General features: G+C 35.1%; 1 protein-coding gene across 8 annotated transcripts in view; it reads left to right on the top strand.

Moving 5' to 3' along the window:
- The window catches only part of CAMK2D (calcium/calmodulin dependent protein kinase II delta), a gene marked incomplete at its 3' end in the record, with an annotated part of 293535 nt that overhangs the window by 244188 nt on the left and 35504 nt on the right, over window positions 1-13843 (top strand). For 5 of the 8 annotated variants that reach the window (XM_081226703.1, XM_081226704.1, XM_081226702.1 and 2 more), the window contains exon 14: window positions 6812-6860. In XM_081226703.1, the coding sequence (XP_081082829.1) occupies window positions 6812-6860 (49 nt within the window). Of the gene's footprint in view, window positions 1-2378; window positions 2439-4422; window positions 4465-6811; window positions 6861-13843 lie in introns of all 8 variants that reach the window. The other 3 variants (XM_081226706.1, XM_081226708.1, XM_081226707.1) reach the window with 1 other exon arrangement.

Raw genomic sequence — 13843 nt, 5'->3', positions numbered from 1 at the left:
AAAATATTTATTAACCTTAAAACTGAATGAACTCAACACCTGAAAAATAAGAATATCTTGCCCATGCCTTGTAAGAATAGTTCAGTGCATCATTTAAATATCTGGTTTCATTTAATTTTTTTAATAAAAATACTCTGCTTCCATAATATAAAATAAATACATTTCACAAACAAAAGTGCCAGAGCTCTTGTATATTTAAAAGACAGCTGTGGTTGAGCCCATACTTGATATCTGATTCTTTAAAAGGAAGTCCTCCTAGCCTTTTACCTAGAAATTCTCCTATTATTTTAAATTAATCAATATTACAAATACCTTCAAAAGATTTTCTACAGTAAAAAAATCATTAAGCTAAACTTTAAAAAGGTTTTAACTGTACATTTAAACACAAGTAAAAGTGGTGGTTGAGGGACATATTCATTTAATTCATATTTGCCATGCCTAACAATAAAGGATGGCTCATCCAGACAGAACGGCCTTCATTTGGAAGAGAGGACACTGTGTGTATGCTGTGTATCTGTGTGTGAACGTGTGTGTTGATGTGTGTGCTCTTATACAGTTAAGTTTGTGTGCATAGGTATGCCTGTGAGACATTTCCACTAAAATAAAGCAGTTCTTGGCAACCACAACCTAGGAAAAAAAATCAAGTCTCATATCTCAGAACAGAAAAGATCTCAGTATATTCCTCTTTCATTCTTTGCAATCACTGATACAAACTAAATGGATTATATTAAATATCTGTGGGCTTTAATCTTAAACACTTCTGATCATTTGATAAGAAGTCAGCTGTGTTTTACCAAGCATTCTTCCTGAATAGGAAATTATTTGCATGTGTGTCCCTCCTCTTTTCTCATATATTCTGTACAAAACTGAATACTGAATTTTGACCCTTCTTTAATAAACTCCACTATCTCTTATCTCTTTTTGGCTATTGCACAAATTTATGTTAACTTCTGCACACTTCTATTTAAAGAAAAATTTTAAACTATCCACGAAACATAGATTGATGGTCTAATATTTAAAGAGTTTTCCAGTAAAGGGCACCAAGTTTTCTCTCTTTTCTTGCATGTAACAGAGCTCAGTGTTTTAGTGTATTTAAATAATACTGGTACCAAATAGTCACACAAATAGGAATGAATAGAAAAGTAAAATATTATGTACCCAAGTTAATTTTTTGGACCTTCTGTCTTCCTCTCAGTGTCAGTTTCAATATGATCTGTAGGTATAAAATATGAAAGAAAATAATTCTTAGAAAGTCTAAACAATTAAATTGGTGTAATTGCTTATAAATATTCATTTGGTATTCATTTATTTTATGCAGAATGTTTTTCTCTTTAAGTCCTTAAGTACATTTATACTAAAATTATGGGATGTATTTTTTAGAAAATAATATGTAAAGAAAATAACTAGATAATATAGTGCAAGAAAATGAATGTTAATTTATATTTGTTTGATAATCACAATGTCATGCATGAGTTTAAATGAATGTTGATTATTACTTTTCAGTCTTTGATTCTTTAGTAACCAAACTCAATTGTAGTTTCAAGTTGCCACTTGTCAACAGAGTCTTCTCTGGGCCATTACAATACTTATTGATCCTCGGAGCTGTTTTCACAAAGTGGCTTCCATAGTGATAATGAGCTTTCTTTAAGGTCAAAACCAATTATGTTAAAGCAAGGGAATGGTATTACCAAATAGTCTTCAACAATAGCAGTAATTTGACAGAATACATAGTGTTTTCCTCTCAAACAATTGTGAAAAATAAAGTCATTTTGCATCCAGAATATAGTAAAGAGTTCAATTTGCTCATTTATAATTGAAGATGTATTTTTAAAGGAGACCCAGACTTATCATTTTAAGATATTTTACTATAAAGCCTGCATTTCATCAGAAGACCTAAGTTTTTAATTTGATACCTACTAAACAAAATGATGATGGCTCCCCAGAGAAAGACAGTCTATGTGTGACTTCAGGCTCAAGAATCAAATGAAAAAAGGAATGTATTCATAACAATGAAAATTGGAAGCTGGGCAACAGAATCCAACCTGAAGAGTATGAAAATGTTTACATTTATTTCATACTCTGACACTTGACTTGAGCTCCGTTGAAGCAGCTCTTTGTCTGTTTGCTAAGGTGACACAGCCAAAGCAGCCAAGTCCGTTTTGTCATTCCACCATCACAGACACAGTCCTAGCCTGGGTGTGACCATCAGAGACTAGAATTGATCATCATTCCTGTCAGTCATCACCGTGTCTTTCACGTTCATCTTGAGTGGCTCTTTATTTTCATGTCTATATCTCCACTTAGACATGCTGTGTATAGAGACATTGGCTACCCAGGGGTTTAAGGCATCTCTGTTTCTATTTTCTGCATACCTACAGATAAACAACAAAGCCAACGTGGTAACCAGCCCCAAAGAAAATATTCCTACCCCGGCGCTGGTATACCTGGACTCTTTGTAACCCTTCTTAAGTTCTTTACTGTTTTTGTTGTTTCTCTCATTTGCTTTCACTATATAGATACATTTTTTTATTTTTATTTTTTTGGATTTTGTTCTTGTTTTTGCTTTCTAAGATATGAGAAAAGTTCTTTTCTTTTTGTTAAGGTAGTTGTCAAACAGTGTGTTTCTAACATGAGATGACCTCATTTCATTGTTGACCATTGTACTGACGATAGCTATGGTCTTCAGTTAAAAGTGTTGCATGCTGCCTTAGAAATACCGTAGAATGCGCTTTGGTTGCTCTTAGCTCTTCTTTTGATGATAGCTCTAGATATGCAAACAGCGGTTTCTTCTTTTCCTGACGCAACTGTTGACATCAAGGAGAGCTAAGAGGATTACTGCTAGACAAAAGTAAATGTGGACCTTATTCAGAGCTCCCGTTTCCCTCTTATTACGACAGCAGGGCTTTGTAAGACCTCACTTTCTGAGATAAAGAGGCACTGGATAATTTAAAGCTTTTTGTTTGTTGTGTTTTAAATTAAATTATCACTGTTTCACTTTAATCCAAAGGATGAAATTGCATAGCACAGAGCTTTGAACTATCAATGGGAATCAGTTTTGTCCATTTCTATCAAATTCACACTATTAACAACTCAATCAGTTTAACACTTTGAGACCATATTATGTTGAAATTCAAGGTTTGAATACTGGCATTCAGTGTTCTTAGTTTCATAATGTTTTCCCCAAATTATTCCATGTTTTGATTTATGAGTTTCAGAAATGTTAATGGTTTTTTACTGTCCTCTGTACTGTTAATTTCAGATGAATGGAAAATGTTAGGGAGATTGTCCCACTAGAGTTAACCAGAAGGCTCAATTTAAAAACATTTAAAGGAAGGACACATCAAGATAGCAGGTTACTTACTAGAAGAAAAAGCAGGGTTGATCATACCTCCAGCCAGGGAAGGGAAGAAGGACGGCAGTAAATATGCTTTCTAAGTACTTCAGCATAAAGTGTAGTGGAGATGAGATAGTCTAGTGGGCAGAGTGCTTATGACTGAAGAGCATTCTCCATGGGTTGCAGTAACTCCCAGTTGCTAAGACATCATGTAATGAAAGTGCCAAGAATGCCATTGATGTATTGACACTGAATCGTTTTTTACATCAGTTATTTGACTGTTATTTTCCACTTGGGAATATTTCTTCAATTTTCTAGTAGAAAGTAATAGGAAAAATAATATTTTCTTCATGGAAAAACTACTTTACAAACAAATCTTTCATGTAAGTCTATAAAACAGAAATTTCTTATATATATATATATATATATATATATGAATTAACATGGGATTTAACAGCAATGTGTCTCAAATTACAGTGTTTATATGATTAGTTCTAGAACCTTTTCAATGTTTCTCAGAATTTCTTATGGACTTTGAAATACATTCTTTAGGATAGCCCCTTTTTAAGCATCGTCCAACGATTCTAGGTTTTCCAAAGGTATTTATCTGTGTATTGTGACACCATAATTCGTTCTCAAATTAATACAGCTGAAAAATATCTTCACAAAGACTTTGAGATCATCTCAAAAAGTTCTAACCTCCAGTGCCCTTGGCCAGTTTTCTATGGGACAGATATTAACAGGCTGTTTGTTAAAGAAGAAAGGAAAGCTCTATCTGGTATAGGACTTTGTGAAACAGCAAGTGCCTCTTTAGGTCTCCAAACTTCAAAGCCTTGTCTGTATGCTGATCACGAATAAGGTCTTTTGCATGCTGCTGCTAGGTACTGAGGTGCTGTATCTCATGGGCTCACCAGGGAGATCTTTCATCAGAGATCTTGTCAGCTGCAAGCTCTGACAGTAGTTAACATTGCTTAAGCTCTTGTCACTATTTAGTTGTGTCAGCTGGCTCACTCTGCTCTGTCCCTGCACTAGTTAAGAATGTACTTACCAATGCGAACTGTTTCTTTCTCTATTTTGTTCTCACTCAGGAGCCCCAAACTACTGTAATCCACAACCCTGATGGAAACAAGGTATTCAGAAAGAATCAACATCATCTTGCTTTAATAAGATTACACATCTCATCAAATATTCAAAGCAAATTTAATTCATAATCTCAAATTAGGAAAGAAAACCCTTACCCTTTTCTACCATACTTTCTTTTGGGCCTAATTTATCTGGAACTATACACATATTTCTTTGAAAACAAAAATGAATGACATCGTGAAAGAGAAATGAGTGGTGCAATTAGTCAGTAAAAGTCCAGTTAACAAGTCTGTATGTCGAGATGACTGTGTATCTTAAGCAATTCCATCTGTTTTTTTCCCCCCATGCCTGTCTGCATTGTACTTTAGATGTGTTCTGCATGAAATTTTAGAATTTCTTGCTATATCATCCCACTATCTTCAAAAAAATCAACTTGAGTTCCTAGTTATTTGTTTAAATTTAATGTTGCTTTTGAATTTTATTCATTCTGTTGTCATACTGTGCTTTTTGTTTTCTTTTAATTCCCTGTTGTTTGTGGTGTTTTTGTTGTTTGGCATGGATTTGAGGATAATCAGGGAGTTTCACTTCTTGTGAAGTATGTTTGTTTTTGTTGAATTATATGCATTTCAGTAACAGACATGTAACTGCTTATCCTGAAAGAAGACTGTGATGTTTCCTATCCATTGTAAATTGTTTGCATAGCACGTTAACTAAATAACAGTACTTGTATACATGTCTGTAGGATGAAAGGAGGCAGTTCCCGAACGTATTCCATCTTTCTGCTTTGTTACTTCTCATCCATTATTATATCTCTAAGGGGAGGGAAAAATACTTCATCAGACTTTTTTCAAATTTTAAGTATAGTCATGGGTCTTACCTTTCTTTACTCTTATCTACAGTGTTAAAGTCTTAGAAAACACATTTCCTGTGGTCTAACATTTAGTTGGTCAATATTAAAATCACTAAAGTAAAAAACCATGAAATGTTATGTTCCTTAATATGAGATGTATTTTACAGTCATGACACTTACAATGTTCTAAGTCCCTAAAAGACTCGAGGTAGTCAGGAGCATCACACATGTGAACAATTATTTTCAATATCATTAGCAAGTGAAAGACCAAGCATAGCAGCTGGAGTGGACACTTCAATAATTCTAGCTATGTCATTTGTAAGAGTTGCATGATATTTCCTGCTTACATGAATTAGTTTATTTTTACAGTGCATGGGTTTATCCTCATCTTGAGTTTAAATTTGAATACTAGGTCACATTAAGAAATGCATGAAGACTCTGCTTTGGTTTTATGTTGTGGAGACTCTGGATATATCTTTAATTAGTCTGTCCCTTTGGATTAAATATTATATATCATAGTTGTATAAATTGATCATTTTTTTGAATATTGAGTCTCTAAAAGTACACTGACTAGTGTTTGCATTTTCCAAAATTTGTTTTCATTGCTGAACACATAGCTATTGATTAGAAGTCTCCAATTTTTTTTGGCAGTAGCCTTTCCAAGTAGAAAATTGTGTCTTTCTTACGAATATTACTAAATTTCTTTGCTAGAAATATTTTATTAATACATTATTAATGGAAAAATGTGTCAGCCATTTTAAGGAACGTGTCTTAATACTGGCAGTTACAGTGTCCTTTTAACTGTGCTTATTAATCATTTGTAGTTTTACAGAGAAATAGTTTTGTCTTTTCATTATGGGAGCAAGTTTCTTATCAATAAAGCCAGTTTCTAATTTAGAAATGAATGAAAAAAATCTGATTTTTCCTTGAAAGTAAATTATTCATATAATTCCATTGTGCTGATCACAAACATGGAAATTCTTCTTGAAAGCACTTTCACCATATCTCAGCTTCTTCGTCAAATGATTCAATGAAATGCTTTTTCTCTCTACAAAGAAGTCAGACTGATAAATAGCCTACAAATTTATTGTTTGATATAGTGCCTTACACAAAGAAAGGACTAATTACTAATTAATTGGGAATAAAAAATGTTGTTTTTTAAGGTTCAAATTTATTAGGCTAGTATATTCAACTTCTCATAAATACTTAGAGAAAGCACACCTTATGGGGCACTGTAACACAACACATCCTTACACAGCTCTTAAAATAAGTTGCATACTTTGACTGCTTCTACAAGTCACCTTGATTTATCGTGCTTCGGGGATTAGGCAACCAGAGTACTCCCTTTTTGAAATGTTTGCAGCATTTGACATTTTTATTTCTGTTAAAACCACATAACGTATTTGTACATTTGCATGTCGGCATATGCGCACAGCCTGCTGAAGAATTTTGCATGATATGTATATCACTTGCCAATTTTTTGAGAAAAAGAAAAGTCAAGCTATTCATTGTTTGCAACTTTAAATATGTTTTCTTCTCAACAGGAGTCAACTGAGAGTTCAAATACAACAATTGAGGATGAAGATGTGAAAGGTATGATTAAACCAGAAATAGAAAATCCCAGCTCAGAGTTACATATATATCAGAAGGAAAGTATTTGTTTCAAATAACTAATAAGTTTAGGAACTAGGCCTATTCTGAGACACAAAAATAATTTTCTTTTTATAAGTACATTATTATTTTAATTATATGTACTGATTTTGTCCATTTTTCTTCACATTATATTCTTTTCTCTGTCTTTAAACTATAGACAACATGTGGTATATTCAAGGGCATTGTGATTTTAAACTAGTAATGAATGTTTGGGATCATAATATCATTCTAAATATATCAGTCAAAAGGTAATACAAAAGGTATATGTATGTCTAGAAAACAACTTATATTCAAGAATAGAGCATGAGAATAACCATTTTTTGAAACTTTCAGTAGTCTCAATTGGGTTTCTGTGAAATTCTGCATTTGGCAGCCTTTTAAACCTATATTTTCATGCACTTTTCTAATATATTCTTGATCTCCATTCAGTTCATTTGCCCAGGTTCCCTTAGCTCCATATATGAGTCATTGCCAGCATTTCTATCAACATCTTCTCAGTGCCTCTGCACATACATACTAAACACACATTTGCAGTCAGTTTTCTTCTTTTTGGTCTCAGGGCTTTTTTTTTTTTTTTTAACAACTTTATTGGAGTATAATTGCTTTACAATGGTGTGTTAGTTTCTGCTTTATAACAAATTGAATCAGCTATACATATACATATATCCCCATATCCCCTCCCTCTTGTGTCTCCCTCCCACCCTCCTATCTCACCCCTCTAGGTGGTCACAAAGCACCGAACTGATCTCCCTGTGCTATGTGGCTGCTTCCCACTAGCTATCTATTTTACATTTGGTAGTGTATATATGTCCATGCCACTCTCTCACTCAGGGCTGTTTTAGAAGTGTTAATTTTGCTGCAATCATTTATGCAGTTTTGTATTCTTATTTTTTTAATTTAGTATACGTAACTACAATTCCTACAGGCCACTTGTCTAGAAGCCATTCCAGAAAAAGAATGGTAAAAACAGGGATATTTAAAACAGAAGTATTAAAGGAAAAGAAGTATAAAACAAATTCAGAGAAATGATCCATCAGATAATTTAACATTATCTGGAAAGATTGTTACCTAATAGTATCCCCATAGGCTTTAATTATGTAGGTAACATTGGTAAGATATAATTTTGAAAAATTATATTCATGTTATAGAATAAAGAACCTGGAAATCCTCAGGTCAAGGAGACATATAGGCTATTTAAGAAATAAAAATGACTATAGACCACAAGTTGCTAGTCACCTCTGCTGACTTCTTCCTTTTTGGTCGTACAGAACAGCTGACACTTAAAATGTAGTGTCTATTTAGATTATTAGTGCACTGACCTAACTTTGCTAGAAGTAGTCAGTCATTATTTACAACGGAAAGGTGGATAGCTGTGTCGAGGATTTTATTTAGTAGATCTTTTTTTTATTATTATTTATTTATTTTATTTTTGGCCGTGTTGGGTCTTCGTTGCTGTATGTGGGCTTTTCTCTAGTTGCGGCGAGCAGGGGCTACTCTTTGTTGTGGTGCGCAGGCTTCTCATTGCGGTGGCTTCTGTTGTGGAGCACGGGCTCTAGGTGTGAGGGCTTCAGTAGTTGTGGCACGTGGGCTCAGTAGTTGTGGCTCACGGGCCCTGGAGCACAGGCTCAGTAGTTGTGGCACATGGGCCCAGCTGCTCCACAGCATGTGGGATCTTCCCGGACCAGGGCTTGGACCCGTGTCCCCTGCATTGGCAGGCGGATTCCCAACCACTGCGCCACCAGGGAAGCCCTAGTAGATCTATTCATCTCCCTCTTGCCTCTGAGCTAAAATTTGAACTGAAGTAATTTTATGAATCACTGATGCCAGTCTTATTAGATAAAGAGATTTTTTTAACCAAATAAGCATATGTGCCATTTAGCTTTCGCAATGATTCAGAAAGCATCATCTTTACAAGTATTTTGGACTCATTAGCTCTTTCCCCCAAACGAAATGTTTATATGACTGTTTACATTCTTCTCCTGAACAGGAATCAAAAAGAAGAAATAACCTGTGCATTATTCACTGGTGAGACTGAATCTTTAAATAACTGAATAAAATTAGGAGAATACCAATACCTCACTGTATGCAAGTCATCCTCTGAGGAATATGTTTATTCTTAGGGGATTACAAGCAGGGTTTTAATAAGTGGTCTTTTTTACTGGAATTGGACTCTTCACTATACTACATATTGGCTTAGGATGATTGCTGTTAATCTGTGTAAATGTCAGTATATAAACAGAGTCCCTGACAGTCTCACCTTATAGCTTATATTTATTTGGTGAAATGAAATTATATCAGTACTTCTCAGAAAACAGCTCTTCTCCTGAAATCACAATGATATGGGTTTCATCTCACCACTGGGATTTCCCATATTGAGACAGTATTTGTCTTTATAGTTATGCTGAGTCTACACACACCAAATGTTAGAGAAATTAAGCATAATATTGAGATCAAAAGAAATGTCCAGTTGATAAGTGAGCCCAAAGTGCCTTGATTCCTTTCCTTAAACTCAGTGAGTAAATTTTTCAAGTATCTGCTTTATTTTCCTAGGGTGGATGTGGCCACAGAGTCATATATATATTAGGCCTCATTTGTGTTCTTTTTAAGACCCGTATGGCCTTTTGGTGGTTAACCTTTTTAATATTGAATGATATCAGAAAACTTTAAGACTTAGAAGATCCTTTGAAAGATCACCCAGGCCATCATTCTTACTGTAAGACGGGTGGTACATAAAACTGTTATAAATGTTTTTGATATATTTATTATGATGGGGATAGGCTTGTGTGGTAATCTCTCCATTTATTAGTGCACTGTCTTTCAGAAAGACCCTCATATATTTATACATTTGAATGACTGTACTCTTTTCTCTTTACCTCAGAGTTTGCCATAGCTCTGAATAGCCTGGTAGGGAAAGTGTTTTTTGTCCAGCTCTGTTAGAACGCAAAGTTACACATATATCCAACATCTAGGAACTCACAAAGACCAATGAATTATATCCCCTGACCAAAACCATATCCTCATTACAAAACTATATCCTATCCACAAAACTGGATGTCTTTCTTCGACACACACACTTTCCAACTCTCTCCTTTCTATATACAACCTTGTTATCAGGGTGAAACACCACAACTTTTAACATACTCTTAAAGGCATATTCCCATAGTGCACTCCTCCGTACAGCCACATGCTCCATTCCTTCCTTCTGGTCGCCCCCCCTAACACCAGCACCTCGACTGGCATCGTTTCATGATGGTGTGTGGATCCCTTGAACACCATATCGCATGCTTCCCCTGCCAGTGTGGGGCACATTCCGTCCCATTCCTGAGGACCAACCTGGCAGGGACAGGTCTACCTCCCCTCCACTGTAAAGAAACATGGGGAGGGGGAATTAAAACATCATGGTTACCTAACCGGAGGAAGAAATGAGGTGAAAACAACAGGGTACCCTTTTCTGGCCTCTTCTGGAGGAAGAAGGTAGAAAGACTAGCAGCTGTCAGAGGAGGAAGAAAGCAGAAGTTGTAGTAGATTAATGGTCCTTTCCATTCAGTGGAACCTAGAGCACCTAGAGAGCCGGGATTTGGGGAAGACCTATTTTCCTTGAACTCTGCTTATTAGTTTCCATTCAGAATGGCCTTTGGCTTTCAAGAGGCCCCAGTCCCTGTCACTCTTGCTTTGTATCTAAGCTATCTCAGCTTCTTCATTCATTCAGGGAATGTTTACTAAATGTCTACTGTTTGCCTGAGCTCCACGTCCTCTCTTCGTGAACTAGTTTTATTCAAGAGCTTTCAACACCTCAGGCAAAACATTCTTCTGTGTGCTTTACATGAATCTTTTGTGCTATCATTTAAGCCATTTCTCACATTTAATTCAATAAATATCAGGAAAACTTACTGAAAAAGTGAGACCCAAGGTAAGTGTATTTCATATCTAAACGTCCTTTTATTTTCTTTTTCTTAAAAACCTTCAGCATTGAGTTATAACCACAACATTTTTCTGCCCCAACTCACAGTCACCCTAAGGGACTTGGTGTTGTTTAACAACTCTTCTTTGTAAAAAGCTTCTGGTCCTGTGTTTTCTTTCTCCAAGGCAACATATTGACTTCCTAGTATTGACCTTGTGAGCAGCTTCCTAATTTTGTCCTGTACTCAACCCAAATATTATCTCTAACGCTACATCAATAGATTCAGTGTAACAGAGAGATACTAATAGTTTAAAAACAAATAAGCATCTTAATGAAGCATAGTTATTACCATAGAAGCACTGTGTTAATAACAGGCCATTATACACTTTAAAAAAAAAGTTTTTCTATTAGAATATATGGTGTTTTCAAAATATGACTTTTTTTAGGTCCAAAGTTAATGAAATAATCATTCCATTTTGAATATATGTCTAGTAATTCATTAATTTCAGGTGTTGTCAAACAGCTGGCATTAGTGGCCTTTCATGACTAGATGGCAGTACTGGCAGTACTGCTTTCAGTGGGTGTGGGTGTACCTAAAGTGGTCCTTTTGACGCTGTATACATGTGAAGACTGTCCTTTGGTTTGTGGCTATAGCCACGGTTTGCAAGGCCTGTCACTGTGTGCCGCAATGTCTCTCCACCTCCTAGCCTGCCCAGCACCATTGCTCAGAGTCAGCTACTTCTTCCTGATGTGTGCACATCAGTTTGTTCCATCTACTGCTTTTTCACAGGATGCCAGAGCTGTGCAACCCCTGTCGACGTTGGGCTCTTGTGTGCCCTTAAGTGACCTCTGTCACTCATCCTGCTTCCGGCATCTCACTTCAGCTCAGCATTCAGCAGCTGCTTGGATCTCTTGCTTCATTTCACCTTTCTTACAGCTCTAGGCCAGTGGAGCTCTGTACCGCAAGCAGAAATGTATTGCAGAAATGTGAGACTGGCTGTATGTGGGGACTTCATGCTTGTTTATACTCTTTTTCCTTTTGCTGACAAGTAGGTGATGGCAATGAAGCTGCATAGAATGTCTGCATAAGGCCCAGTTTAAGGACACAGGTATTGACAGCCTTATCTCTTGACTGGAGGCAGGTATATGATGACACCTGGATGTCATGGTCTCAGCTAATCTACAGAATCACTTAATTAGTGAGCTTTTTGTGATCTGAACACAGATCACAGTAGTGGACAGTAGTGTCTTTTGTAAATCTGGACAGTATTGGACAGTGTGATGACTAAATACTCAAATTCTACTGTTTAGTGCAAATCATCATTTCTGTGTAGGATTCCCTGGGGCAGAGGACCACGTGATGCCAGTCTCCTTCCCACCTTAAGCAGTCTATAACTCAGCACTTGCCTTGCATGCATTTCTTACTTCAAGAGAATCTGCAAATTAAGAAACTCCTGGATATTTTATTTAAGGACTTTTGATGATTATGTCATTCCATTAGATTGAAAGTGTCTTAGAAGACCTGTAGTGCAGTGTACAGTAACTTCTTTTAGGTTTCTAATCCAAACTTTCATTTTTAAAAAGGTTTATTTAGAAAAATTCTTGTCTGCATGTGTGTGGCTACCTGTTGATCTTTTAACTTTTAGGTCAAGATCAATAACTTATAGGACTGATGCAGAATTCATTCCATTCTACCACCGATGTAAAATTACTTCATTTTCTCTTTTTTTTTCACATTACTTTATTTTACCCTCCGCACTCACTCTGTTTTTCTCTTTACTCTTTGCCTTCTGTGAGCTTTGAATCTTAAATTTGTCAGTGATAGCCTCAGGATTGTTTAGCCCTGCTGACAAAATATGAGGTCAAGAACTCTTACCAACCCCAGGTTAAAACAAAGTCTGAAATCAAAACAAAACAAATGAAAGCAACCAACAAAAACATGTAGCTACTCATTTTATCATTAGAAAAGCATAGGCTTATTCTATAGTAATACCCTTTCTCAGTTCAAAGTTTTTATTAATGGCTTTTTTAACAAATTTGCAAAAAAAATCACATGCACTTTTAGAAAACTCCACAGGGAAATAATGTAGCATTATTTTATTAAATACTGCATAAATTCTAAAAGCATATATGTTATAAGATTATTTCCATCAGTTTCCAAATCTTGATTAAGCTACCAGATTTTCAACTTTGAATTTATTTTAAAAATTCAGAGTTTAAAAATCTAATGTTTACTATTCATAGATATTACTTTATATGGCAGTTAATATAGGAGGTAATCATACTCCTAATTTATATAATCAAAAATTTCATGGTCAACAAGATCTAATTTACATTATAATATAGTTGCATATATTGAGTGTTAAGACTGTTCTTTTCACGCATCTTTTTTTCCCATTACCTGATAAAAAATTAATAAGCTGCTAAATTTAACTTGTGCAAGTTTTAGAATATTTTATTACTCTCTATGTCTCCTTTTATCTTTTTGGATTATAACTTTATTTTTTAACTGATGTAAAAAAATATTAGCAAGGATCTGATTGGAATCTACAGTCTATACTAGTTTCTAGGTCCAGCTTTTATCCAACTTGCTTTAAGCAAGTTGCATAACTTCTCTGTGGCTCAGGTTTCCCCAGGTTACAGAATTTAGATGGTGAAATCAATACTACAGAGTTGCAAGTTTTTTTTCCTACCCCACTTTAATGCAGTACTATTAAATGATTGTTATAAGGTCTCATGTTTTAAAGTATGTGCACTTATACATTGTACAATAATATATAGTAAAATAATATATGTTAATAATATAAAGTATTCAGAATAACTATAGAAAGATAGTTAATTCAAAGTTGAATTAAATCACTGGACTCATAGGAATAAATCACTGCAGTTTTAGGGAATGTTATTACAATGGGAAAAAATTATCTGCTAACCTGTTTATCCAAGTTATTATAGTACTAATGGACTGTAAAATTAGTACTTTAACTACATTCCAGTAAGAATTATTATGGGGTTGTATTCCATG

The sequence above is a fragment of the Mesoplodon bidens genome (genome assembly GCF_964165515.1).
Source record: "Mesoplodon bidens genome assembly, chromosome: 1".
NCBI classification, from domain to species: Eukaryota; Metazoa; Chordata; class Mammalia; order Artiodactyla; family Ziphiidae; genus Mesoplodon; species Mesoplodon bidens.
The sequence above is the reverse complement of the archived record's forward strand: the minus strand, read 5'-3'. Positions and strand labels throughout refer to the sequence as shown.